The sequence below is a fragment of the Phalacrocorax carbo genome, chromosome 16, assembly GCF_963921805.1.
Source record: "Phalacrocorax carbo chromosome 16, bPhaCar2.1, whole genome shotgun sequence".
NCBI lineage: Eukaryota > Metazoa > Chordata > Aves > Suliformes > Phalacrocoracidae > Phalacrocorax > Phalacrocorax carbo.
The window spans coordinates 1,870,163-1,883,107 of NC_087528.1; the positions used below are offsets into that span (position 1 = coordinate 1,870,163).

General features: G+C 43.7%; 1 protein-coding gene across 2 annotated transcripts in view; it reads left to right on the plus strand.

Annotated features, from left to right (window-relative positions):
* GRB2 (growth factor receptor bound protein 2) overlaps nucleotides 1-12,945 on the plus strand; it is a 53,364-nt gene that overhangs the window by 1,299 nt on the left and 39,120 nt on the right. For both annotated transcript variants that reach the window (XM_064467484.1, XM_064467486.1), the window contains exon 2: nucleotides 4,328-4,559. In XM_064467484.1, coding sequence (XP_064323554.1) covers nucleotides 4,482-4,559 — 78 coding nt within the window. In that variant the 5' untranslated portion in view covers nucleotides 4,328-4,481. The remainder of the gene's footprint in view (nucleotides 1-4,327; nucleotides 4,560-12,945) is intronic.

Consider the following 12,945-nt stretch of genomic DNA (forward strand, 5'->3'; position numbering starts at 1 on the left):
TTGTCCTCTGGCAAGACATGCTTAAGGAAGTGGAAACATATTAAGCTGGTAGATCATGAGTACCATTTATGACCCTGAATGTTCTGGGTTTTATATGTTAGTAATTTAGCTTATATTCTACCTCGATCTTTTTATTATGTTATGCTTCCTTATTTGGGTAATTTGAATTAGCGCTCTGCCCTTACGATTTTTTTCTTTCTATTCTTTTGTCTAGAGCCTGACACTTAACGTTTCTGCATGTCTTCCAGATGATGTATCCACACATTTTTTCTTTCCACCGCCCTCAGTAACGTTTTGTCCTATAACAGCTGATGCAGCTTAGGATCTGCTTCTTGGCAAAATCTTCCACTGAATGTATCTTCTTTCTTCCCTCGCTTGGGCTTTTCTAAACTGTCTGTTCCTCTGTTCCTGCCCATATCACTTTCCAGAAGAACAGTAAAACAGTGGAAAGAGAACAATGAGAAAGCTCTCGCTTGTTAGAAAAAATGCTTTGTAAGAGCAGTACAAAAAGGCTACCTTGGCCTGTGTGTTTTTTTGAAATAGCTGTTGAAAGAGCATGAGAATTGTTTCCTGTTGGCTACAGCAGGGAGATTTGTATTTATAATTACTTGTGTTCCATCCTGAACTGCAGCACTGTATTGCCAACAAGAATTTACTGTTAGCTGCATCTGCTGCCCTTTCTCCCCCCTTCCCCCCCCCCCCCCCCGATCTTTTTAAGAAAAAGAGAAGTATCTTGCCCCAAATCCCGGTAAGGCAAGAGGTGAAAAACATTGATATGCTGAGAAATCTTAGTCATTTCTCTAGTAATATCATCTGATAATTCTTGTAATGTGTATTCGTTGTATTCCTGTTCTGTTACTCATTCATGCCTATCTTATTTCATTTGAAGTGTGTGGAGCTGGGGTACGCTGTAGTACTTGCAACGTGTCCTGTTTCACTGCTTTCTGTCTAATTCAAATGCCCACAGCCATGCTCTCGGTGGGCAGAGACCTAGCCTGAGCTACTTCCCCAGTGAGCTTATTTTCCCCTTGTTGTGCAGTTGGTTTGTTTGTATTTTAGCAATTATGTGGCTGCCTCCCTATAAGAACTTGCTTAAGGAGATTAGTGAACAGCAGATGCTTTCTAAGTGACTTTAAGGGAATTGATGTCCTGAGTTTATCTTTTCTGACATTTGCTGTGTAAGCATCTTGGCTTAATATTTTCAAAGCTTTTCCCTAATTTACATGTAAGTCCTGTGCCTAAACTTTGTAGCCTAAACAGCTACACTTTTGCCTAAAGCCATGATGGTTAAAGTTTTCTTCTCGCAGCAGCTGCTGTTAGTATTGTTACCTGGAAACATTGCTCCTTTATATGCTGACAATATGTGCGGTGGTGGCAGTAATACGAATGCATGTTTAAAGAAAATTGCGTGATGAAGCTCTTTCATCTTGAATTGCGCTGGACAATTTCCCAACATTGTACTATTGCTGGGTGCAGGGAAATGCCAGTGTAGTTCTTGGAAATGCTGCAATGGTTTCTCCAAGAAAGTTGTTTATTAACTCCTTCACTTAACAAAAAAAATTCGTTGATACTAATGCAGTACTAGGTAGTGATACTTGTGTACCCCAAAGAAAGGATCATTTTCCAATTGGTGGTAATTTATTTCTGTAAATATGTCTTGAGCCTGTAATGTGTTCTTTAAGTTGTGCAACTTGCTGTTCCATTCTTAGGTTTGGAACTTAGGGTTTTCAAGCGGCATTCCTGTAGCTGATGGTGTTTACGTGCCTGTATAATGATACACGCCTTCATTGTGCTGTTTGAAACACCAGAACTTTGTTGCCTGTGGTATTTGTCCTTTAAGAAGGAACAGAAACCGATGGCATTTGCCATGAAAGGTACAGGACACGTAAGCAGTGTGCTTGAACAAATGTTTGTGTTTTCCGTCGCTTCATAGGCCATCATTCCTGTTGCTCCTTAATATTGCTATAATAGCAGAAAATTATAAATACCATCAGTTAACAACCAAAGAGGCCAGGCTGTAAAGATGAGGAGATGCCGAACTGAAGACAACAGGGGCTGCCAAGGGGAAAATGTTCCCAGCGGAGGGAAGTTCATAGAATCATAGAATCATTAAAGTTGGATGAGACCCTTAAGATCGAGTCCAACCGCTAACCTATCACTGCCAAGCCCACCACTAAACCATATCCTCAAGCACGACACCTACCCTTCTTTTAAATACCTCCAGGGATGGAGACTGAACCACCTCCCTGGGCAGCCTGTGCCAATGTTTGACAACCCTTTCGGTCAAGAAATTTTTCCTAATATCCAACGTAAACTTCCCCTGGCGCAGCTTGTGGCCGTTTCTTCTCGTCCTACAACTTGTTACTAGGTAGAAGAGACTGAACCCCCCTCGCTACAACCTCCTTTCAGGTGGTTGTAGAGAGCAAAAAGGTCTCCCCTCAGCCTCTTCTTCTCCAGGCTAAAACCCCCAACTCCCTCAGCCGCTCCTCATAAGACTTGTTCTCCAGACCCTTCACCAACGTTGTTGCCCTTCTTTGGGCACACTCCAGCACCTCGATGTCCTTCTTGTCCTGAGGGGCCCAAAACTGCACACAGAACTTGAGGTGGGGCCTCAGAAAAAAAGTTGTTGCTGTTTGTATAAATATGCTAGTACAGTGCGGAGGACTGACATCAGACAGGCGGATGCTTTTTCATCAGCATTGAGACAAAAATAAAGTATTTTGGAATCATAAAAATGTAGCTAAGATGATACACTTTCTGGTTTAATTGTGTGTGGGTCAAAGCTGGGGATTCAGCGTGTTCACTTCCAGCAGTTGCTGTAGCACAGGTGGGTTGTGCCCTTGTGATCTTCGTCAGCCTTGTCAGCCTCACTGGTTTTGGTAGTGCTGCATTGGAGTACCAAAGCCAGCCCTGAGCGCTGGCCACGTGGGGGCTTCACTAAGGTACTCTTCTTTTTGATCGAGGTAAATCCTGTAAATACCTCTTCTCATTCCACCAGTTTCCTGTGAAGAAGTCTTCCTCCGGGTGTTTGCCTTGAGCTTCGTTACTCTTCATGGGGTTGGGACTTGTGGAAGAGAAGCACGAGTTAATTGCTGAACTGCATTTATGTAAGGCAGGTTTTTCTCTGAAATGAGAAAATGCTATTGCCATCTGCTGCCTTTGCATATAGCAGGGCTCTTTCTGGGCCATAACCGCAGCGACTGAATTAGCAGGTGCGTGGGTTCGCTGGTGTTTGTCAGATCTCTTCTGCCTTGAATTGTCATTGACAAGTGCCAGCTCACTGCTGGTTCCTTGGAGGGGTTTTCGTGATGGTTTTCAAGTTATAGACTGCCCCACTTGACTTTTTTTCTGATCCCTTAGCTTGCCTGCTGTCGAGTATAGTTGGAGTTAGATTAAATCCTTCCTGTTCTAACCTGAGATCAAGATATAAGCCTTTTCAGTGGTTTCAGAGTGTCTATATATGCCTTGCCAGGTTTGATGTCATTTCTTCTCTGGGCCCATAAGAGATACTCAAACTTGCTGATTTTCATGCTGTGCTTATCAAGATGTTTTTTCAGCATGTTCTGCTGCTGAAGACGCTGGAATTTCAGGGTGGTCGCTTTTACCTTAGCATGAGCCCAAACTTTTGTGTTCCTAATGTTATTTCAGGACGCTTTTTGATAGGCGTTTCAGTTCCGAGAAAGTCCTGTTAGGGAGGACCGACAGAAGCGTTCTCCGCTAGGTCTGACTTACTGTACTTGAATCCGTGTGAGCTGTATGAATGGAAGAACCCACATTATTGCTGTAAGCTGCCTCTCCGGCCCGGTCTGTCCCGGTGCTGCGTGCGGCGGGAGAGGAGCGCATCGCCCTGCCGCAGCCGCCTCTCCCCATTCCGGGCTGGAGCTGGCGGGGTTCAGTTTTGCGCCCCGCGAGCGGGGATGACCGGAGCCCCCCGGTGCCCCCCGGTGCCCCCCGCCGGCACCGTGGGCAGGGCCGCCCGGCCGCCTCCCTCCTCCCGTTAGCTCTGGCGGGAATTAGGGGTCGCCGGGAGAGGCGGGGGGAGGCCGGGCTCTGCCCTCCCTCCCCTCCCGGGGCTGGGCAGCCTGCGCGGGGCGGCGGAGTGGCGGGCCCGGTGTGTCCCGCCCCGGGGACCAGGGCAGCTCCTCCCGGTGGTGGTCGCGAGGGCGACCGTTGGGCGCGGGACGTGGGGCCTGGGCGAGCGGCGGCGGGAGGAAGCGGCGGCCGCGCCGCGCCGGGCGGAGGGAGCGGCTCTGGGCGCGGCCCCGGCCATCGATCCCTGCCACTTCCCCTAATGGCCCGTCTCTTCCTCCTCCTCCTCCTCCCCTAGGGCGGATCGTCCCCCGGCCTCCCTGTATGTGAGAGTCGGGGCCGGCCTCTCGGACGGAGCCGGGCCGCCGCGGGAGGGCTGAGCCGGCCGCCGCGGGAGGAGCGGAGGCTTCGGGGAGCGCTTCCTGCCCACCGCCCTGCGCGGCAGCCCCAGCATGGAAGCCATCGCCAAGTACGACTTCAAAGCCACCGCGGATGACGAGCTGAGCTTCAAACGGGGCGATATCCTGAAGGTAAGCGGAGGGGAAGGGCTCGGGGGTTCCCGCTTTCGCCCTGGGCTTTTCTCCCGCCAGGCTCTCCCTGCCCCTCAGACCCCCTCTGCGCCCCCGGCGAACGCCATCTCCTTTCAACGGGGAACCTCAAGATTTCCTCAGTCGCGGCCTGAGCTCCTACGAGCAGGAGAGGCTGTTTGGTTTCTGTGTAGAGCATGCATCCCGACGTGTCTCATTTCTCTCTTCTGAGACTGGAATATTTGAAAACTTAGTCGTAAACATGGTAGCGAATAAGCAGAAGCACAAGATAATCTCTACACCGAATTCCCTCCTACGAGAGGAAACCCCTTAAAGTAATCAAGATCATTTTGGTATTCCTTGCCTTTGCCTCCTGCCAAGGATTCCGATATCAAAGACCAGTGATTAGATTATTTCTCAGCAGATAATCTTTTAGCATCAGGCTGTCAAATATTGGTGCTGAGTTTTATCTTCAGTCCTGATGAACTCGAGTGATAAGCTTGTGGCTGAATATTTAATGGATCCATGCAGATGTGTGTAAGTGGATGTTGGAGTGCATTAGAGGAATTTTGGTCTACAGTTCTTCCAATATATCAAAGGCTTTTGACACTTCCTCTTGGCTAAGTTAAAGGAATTTGAAAAATATTTGCATTTCTAAAACTTTATTTAAAAAACTGGGTGCACAGAACAAACCCAAATTATTTTTTTTTTTGGGTGGGGGGATGTGAAATATAAAAATCCGTAGTGACTTGGCCTCAGTGAAGCATAGCTTTGAGCTTGCTTCCAAGTAATAAGAGCCATATTGTGGAATATTTTAATGGAGTTTCATCCAGAGTCAGTATTTCTCCGTAAATGATAAGATGGGCTTTACCTTCCTAGCGTGATGTATTCGGTGTTAAACTATCTTAAGATACTTCTTTCTGACGTGCTTTGAGTAGAAATTGTTTTGAGGTGCCTATCCTGCAGACGTAAAGCTGTAACTTTGTGTGTGCTGACAAATCAAGTCCTGCGAACCTCAGTGGGATTACTCATCTGCTCAAAATTTTTGCCAGGGAAGGGCTTGATTTTTAACTACTATTTTAAGATAAGTTGGAAAAAACAACCTCTATCTGTAAACTTAATATGTGTCTCTCAGAGCTGATATTTTGACAGCAGGACTGTGGCTTTATTAGAAGTGCCGTACTAGTGTGTGGCCATCAACAGATAAAGGTTGCAAAAATGTCTCCTGCTTTGTGATTGATAACTTTTAAAATAATTGCATCTGCTTATATCCTATGCATCCCTGGCCCATAACTGGCCTAAAAATGCCTGTTGGACCTGTACACCTCAATTCCAGCATTCGTGTAAATTACCAGAATATTGCTTTTTCCTGGTTTTGAGCATTTGAGACTGTCAGAATTTTAGAAGTCTTCTGTGATAACCCTGCATTTAATTTTCTTAACCTGAGCTGTATTCTTCTGCTTTGGGTTACTACTAGCTACCCTTGGCTTTTATAGTGGACTTGAAGTAGACCACAGCTGAAGTCAGCTTGTAGGAAACACTGAACAGGAAGGAAAAATTAAGTATAATGAAATATAGTTTAAGTGTATTCTTAATTATTTTCAACTGCAAATGAAGGTATAGAAGGTTTTAGAAAGAACTACAGAAGTTTGCTGCAGCGTATGAAAAAAAGTCTTGTAAAATTTGCATTCATTTAAAATATTCTCTAAGAATTACAGGACTCTTGAAAGTTTAATCTATGCTAAAACTCTTACACCTGCATGCAGTGGCTGCCAGTAATGTGTTCCTGAGTCCTAGCCACTTGATGTCATCCCATAGATAGAAATTTCATCACAGTAACAGAAACGTGGTGGTATGTATGCTGTTACACGACATCAATCATTGTATTTCTCCTAGAATATAGAGAGGGGTTTTCCTACTCTACACAAAACCTGGGCTGGACACTTCCTCAAAGTGTAGCTGAACAGTTCTTCAAACTGTATTTCCTTTCAGCTCATATTCTGAAAAGGCTTACAAACTTTACGTATTTACTTCATAGATGAGTAAAATGAGTCACAGAAATGGTAAATTGCTCAAGAATATCACTAAAATTAGTGGAAACTAAGAGTTTCAGGGATCTTCCTTTAGCATATAGTTGAGTTCCGTGCAGCGTGGTAAGGTTCGATGTGTAAAGCTGGCAAGTCTCAGACAAATAAGCCAAAAGCAATTATAATTGTTACAGTTCACTTTCCTCAAACTGACAACCTTCTGTGGTGCTTTGTGATTTTGAAAGTCAGGTTCACTTCAAACGTGTTTCAGGTTTTGGCAGTTAATTTCTGTTAGATATGCCGGATCTGTTTTGTTAGTGCTCTGCTCATGACTGAGAAATCTCAGAGTATCCCATTCATGTGATAGGTCTTATTAATCAGGTTAGTCCTGCTGCACTTGAATGGATTGGGAAGAGAAATAAACTTGTAACACGTTGAGTATACCTGCACGCTTTGCTCTTTTGATGTCCCTGGCTGAGGCACACAAGTAACTTGAAGGCGTCTTTAAATCTAGCTATTAGATGCCTGTCTTGATGCACCTCCAGAAAGTCACGTTAGTTTGTTGGCATATATGATGATGGGAAGGGTTTGTTTCATAGCGAAATGTTACGCTTTGGCTACACTAAGGAAAGAACAAAATCTCTAATACTTTAATTCTTGCTCCTTGGGAGTTCATGTTTCGCTTTGTGGGGAGAGAAGGCAAAGATGCGCGCTGCCTGCCGCCCTCTGATTTCAGCAGATAGCTTGCCTATGATGTCATGGTGCCATTACTGCTGCATACCCTCATATTCGGGACTTGATTGAATAGCATTTGAGCTGTAGCCATTAAGCTGGTTGTTAGTAATCTTGTGGCTGGTTTCCAAAAGTGAGTGAAGGTAGTTGACCTTTGGCTTGCAATTGTAAAACAGCTGAGTGAAGAGGAAAAGTGCTTGGCCTTTTCTTTTGTGGGCACTGTACAGTAAAAACTGCTTCTATGATTTTTGTAACCCTGGCGGTACACTGGACCCCCCTACCCTTTTGTCTGGCAGTTCCGTAGCAGTGTGTGGTATTGCCGTTTCGGGAGGTGCAAACCGACAGCTTTCTTTAAACTTTTGAAATATGCTAAATACTGCTCACTGAGCCTTTTCCAGAGAAGGAAAAGCTTGCTGCTTCCTTCTGTGTCTTCTGATTGCAGCAGAGTGCTGCAGCTCTCGAGAGCACCGTTCTTTCCACATATTGGTGGTCACCTCACAAAAACTTGCTCATGGCTGGTGTCCTATTGGTGGTGTGAGATAGCCTGTCCTGTTACTTTTAAAAAAGTAAAAACCCACCAAACCTGAGGGATTCCTACTTGAATTTTTTATTTACTGTTTTTCACTTGGAATAGTTGATGGTTGTCATGATGCTTTTTCAGTCTTTTCCCTTTTCACTTTCTGTATTTATTGAAGTTCGGAGTAGGTGACTTCGGTCTCTGTTTGTTATTCACATCTTATGTCCCCCAAAACTATTGTATTTCTAGCAGCTTCTGGTTTTGTTGGCCTTTGTGCTAACTGGCAAGAATCCAGACCTAAAGTGTGCTAATACTTGCTGGTGGTTTGGCAGGAGCCGGGAGGGGGGGATGAGAGAAGAAACACCATCATTCTTTCTCTCATCTCATCATAATTTCTTTTTTCTGTTTTTCCTACACCTAATCTGAAGTGTACAGTTAATACCATGGTGCTCTGATAACAGTTTCTGCAGGGTTAATGCAGAAGCAGCAAACATATTAGTGAATGTTTTGAATGTTAGAATTGTGTTGGGTTTGGTTTTTTGTTGGTTTGTTGTGTTTTGTGTGTTGTTTTGTTTTTGTTTTTTTTTTTAAAAAAAGAAACAGCTGTAGGCCCACTGCTCCATTTCCTCTTTCTCCTCCTTCTGCCGTAGGGCTGGGGCATAACTGGAAAGTGATTTTCTGAAGAATTGAATAAGTTCCTGTTCCCAGTAGTTGTCAGCATAATTAATTCGGGGCACTTACAGATTGTTTTTATGAGTAAAATTATTCAGGTGGTGTTTTAAATAGAGGGCCATCTTTAATTTCAGGGTTTTCACTTGTGTGTGACGTACAAACCAGCTTCCCTATATGATAAAAGAAGGAATTCCTTGATGGGATTTTGATCACTTGACAATTCCGTTCAGCAAGGTCAAGACGTCTCTCCTGCTCTGATCACACACTCGGCAGTCACCGCAGGTGCTGTTCACGTGATTAATTGCCACCAGACTGATTTTCTTTCTGTCAGCCTTTAAGAGGATTGGGTGTTTGCAAACAGTTGATGCTGAGATGGCAATTTCAGTTCCTGTGTGAAAACCATTTTTCTGTGTCTGGATAGAGTGAAACAGTTTTGCATAGAGAGGGAAGTACGATAAACACAGGGAGCATGGCCTCCCTTCTCTTCTTCATCCCTTGTCTTTGACCTCACCTGTGTTGGCTGTTACATCGTGGTGTCTCTGCTAGAGAACAGAAATCCATGGCTTGCTGATGAGAAGTGCAAAGACTTTTCCTCTGGTTTGGGTGAAATTGTCTTCACTCTCATCCGTTCTCTCCTTCTTTACGCACCTCCTTTGTCTTTCCCCACTCTTTTTTGATGAATTCTGTGGCCTTGATTAATATGTGAGAAACAGTTTTCTGAATTAATGATTCATGCAGATTGCAAGCACTGTGTGCTTTATAGAGAAATAGGGAAAATATTAGAACAGGTTGCCCAGAGAAATTGTGGAGTACCCATCCCTGGTGATACGTGGACAATCCCCTGGGCACTCTGATCTAATGAGACTTGTTTTGAGCAGGACGGGGATTGGTTGACTTCCAGAGGCCCTTCCAACCTGCGTCATTCTGCAACTTAGCTGTGAGTGGCAACACTGTTGTATGTCATGGTTGATTTGTAAAGGTGCACTTAGGTCATATTCCTTGGCTGGCAGCCTTGAGTAAAGATGATATTAGTCATCAATATGTGATCAATATTGCTGTCTAAGAAGACAGAACTGTTAGAAAATTGGAGAGACTCATAGAGACAAGTACAGTTATCTTAAACAGAATTGATTTGGCATCCTGTGTTAAGAAGAGGCGCTGCTATAAGTGGTTGCATTCTTCTGGTCTACCTAACTATTCAATGTTTTTAGTATGCACTTCTCAAATATTGCTGCTTTTATGTATGATCTGAAGGTGGGGTGTGTTTTATTAGCCAATGTCTCTAGTCACTGGGGGGAAGGGTTGTGGGAAGGAACTACCTACCTCCACGAGGTGCCCAAAAAAGAAAACACTCATGTTTTGTGTTTGTGAAGGAGCTTGGACCTGCCTGGAGCAAGATTGCGAGGCTGAAGGTGCCTCTGTGCAGAAGATGTAAATATGGAGTATTCTAGACTGAAGGTGTAAAGCGGTCTTTGCAAGCGAAGAGTAAACACCTTCCTCCTTGAAAATGGCATCCTTGTTTCTACTTAGTAGCTATTTATGATGATTATTTAAACTTGCCACTGAAAGCGGAGAAAAACTAGCTCTAGTGAGCTGTGTGCTACCTGAAGCCTACTGGAGTTTTGAACATCAGACAAAGCAATGATAAAAGCTAGTGGTTAGCTCAGCTAATTGGCTTAACATGTATTGCATTCTGTTGTAACTAGGGGAAATGATGCTAATTTGAAGCTCCAGCTACCTTTTGCCAATTTAATGGAAGCGCTGTTGTTGAAGCTTCTCTGCAAGGTCCAGCTTTTGGTACGGCTGGTGTGATGGACTTCTGAAAAGCGTTAGCGTACACTTATCAGCAAATCACATTTTGGCTTGCTAAATTATTTATCCGCTTTGTTCAGCATGCGTGTCAAACTGCAACCAATGTGATGTGCTCTTGTGTTCATTTACTGACAACACAAAAATGTCGTCTCTCCTTTTTGGTTCCGTGACGTTTCTCTTGTGATAACTCCACATTGAGGGAATGTCTGAGAATTTCAGATCAATAAAATCTATTATTCTGAGGGACGTCCCAGGTGTTAATGGACTAACCTTGACTTAGTTTTTTGGTGGTGTTTTCATTTTTTTTTTTGTAAACGAAAATGGTAAAAGCATGATCACAGTTGGGGGAAGACTTTAGTGGCATGTATAAAAGATTGAGTGTGTCATAAATGAAGTTGTCCTGGTTTTCCAGTTTCTGTGCAGAGCCCTGCAAGTTGTGGGAGGAGGAGGGGTCTTGTTTGTAGCGAAATACAGACTTTTCTGATTTCTTGCTATAATCAATAAGGATCCAACTAAGTGAGGGGAGATAAGGAATCCCATTTGTCCGTGTACGGCTCAGCCTAACATAAGCAGTGAACTATATGACCCCTTGATAAAATCCCTTGTGCATTAGTTGGCTATGCACGTGGCTATGCACGAGAAATCAATAACAAAAGCCTAAGCCTTGGGGGAAAAAAAGCGCTGGGCAAAAACTTAATTCTGTTTCTTTGAAAATGAAAGAAAATTAAGCATTAGTCCCCTAACAACACTGGAGCCAAAAATCTTATAATCTCGCATTGAGCAAAGAGGGAATGTAATCATCAACCGTCAATTGAACATGATGACTTTTACAATATAAATCTAAACTGGAGGGAACTACTAAAGACAACATTAGGACATTTTCATGATTGCTGTGAGACTGGACTGTTGTATTAATTTAAGGCTATTATACTGATGACGCCAGATTTCCATACTTGCTGGTTACCTCTGAATTAAAACCTTTGCAAAATTGTTAATGATTTTATTTATGTAGGTATTGAAAGATTCGAAAAATCAAAGCTAGTTCTAGAACCATAATAAACAACACTAAAATATCCAATCAAGCTCCTTTACTACCCCCCGCCCCCCAAAGCGTATTTTAAGCCATTCGCATAATGGGCATCAGCAAAAGGGTTTGGCAACGTAGTCGAGATGAGTTTTGTTTGAGTTTTTCCCATGTGAACGTGTGTGTAGCTTCACATTTCTTCTGGTCTGTGGTGTTGAATTGCAGAACGCCCTTTCCAGGTTTGACAGCAGACCGTTGTTAGAGCAATAAGCAGAACGGAGGGGAGACTGTTGCACCCCTCTGCACACAGGATTACGGCTACGTCCGCAATGCCTAGTGAAGAGATGGGGCTTTATCTCTGTAGCTGTGCCCAAGCTAACTTTCAGGCAGCTGGAGTAATGATAACCACGTTATGGGATTCAGCATGATTTACAAAACTGACACGGGACTCTGGATGAATACTTGGCCTGTGCTTAGTTCTGTATTACAAGGTGCGTGATGCATTAATGTCTGAGCTGGTTATGCTGGAGGTCTTAATTAGCAGAGGTATAGCAAAGGATAAGCCTATTTCCCTTCTTCCCCCCCGCCCTCACTCCCTTCTTTCAGGGCTGGTGGGATAGGTGCTAGCCAGAGAGATGTGACTTGTGAACATAATGTTTAGGTAGAAAAGTGACCAAGGAAATGCATTTGTTCCTCCTCTGATGCCTAATTTTATGGACTTAGAAATGGAGCTTTTGTGTAATAATCCATTTCAGTGGGGCACTAGTGAGAAGAGGCACTAGGTCTCAGTGGTTTTTTATTTTTTACTTGCTTTATTTAGCATTTTGTTGGGAAGGCTGCCTTTGATCTCTATCATTTCCAGTTTTCTCTGAAAATTCTGTTAAATTCAAAATGCAAATGAGTAGGTGACTTATATGCGTTCTGCATTTCTACACAGATCAGCAAATTGATATTGCAGTAGTCTGATACGCAAGTTCTTATCTGCAGCTTTATTCCACAACAGTTCTTGCTCTTTCATTTCCTTTGCTGGCTCTGCAGTGGCAGTTAACATTATCTCCCAAGTTGGGCAAGCATCAGTGACTAGAATATATACAAGGAAATAAAAATGGGGAGTTTTGATGCTTTGGGCCTTGGGAGAGAAAATAGGATAGGACAATACTTTCCATAATTTCTGTTTATTATCTACAGCATGGGGAATGGTGTGTAAAGTTGTTCCTTTCCCTCAAATATCCATATAATTTTAGATGGAACATCAGCATCGTCAGTCTCAATCTGTCAAGCTCCAAGCTGCACTTCGTCACGTTCTAGGCTCATGCCATGTTGCTGAGTATTTAAAGCACTGCTCATGAGCGGCACATGCCTTCAACTTTGAAGTCGTCTTGCAACACCTCAGAAGAGTAGGTGTTCAAATGGAATAGAAAAACAGTTGTAAAGCAGACTGTCTGCGGCAGAGCCTGAACTTGTTCCCATGTCGTATGTGCATCACTGGTGTCACCATCTGACAGCTCAAGTGAGAGTTGGTTTAGCAAACTTAAGAATGTGGGTTTTTTTTTCATGGTGACATGTGCTAAACACATGGGTTTGTATAACTGAGCTCTAATAGAG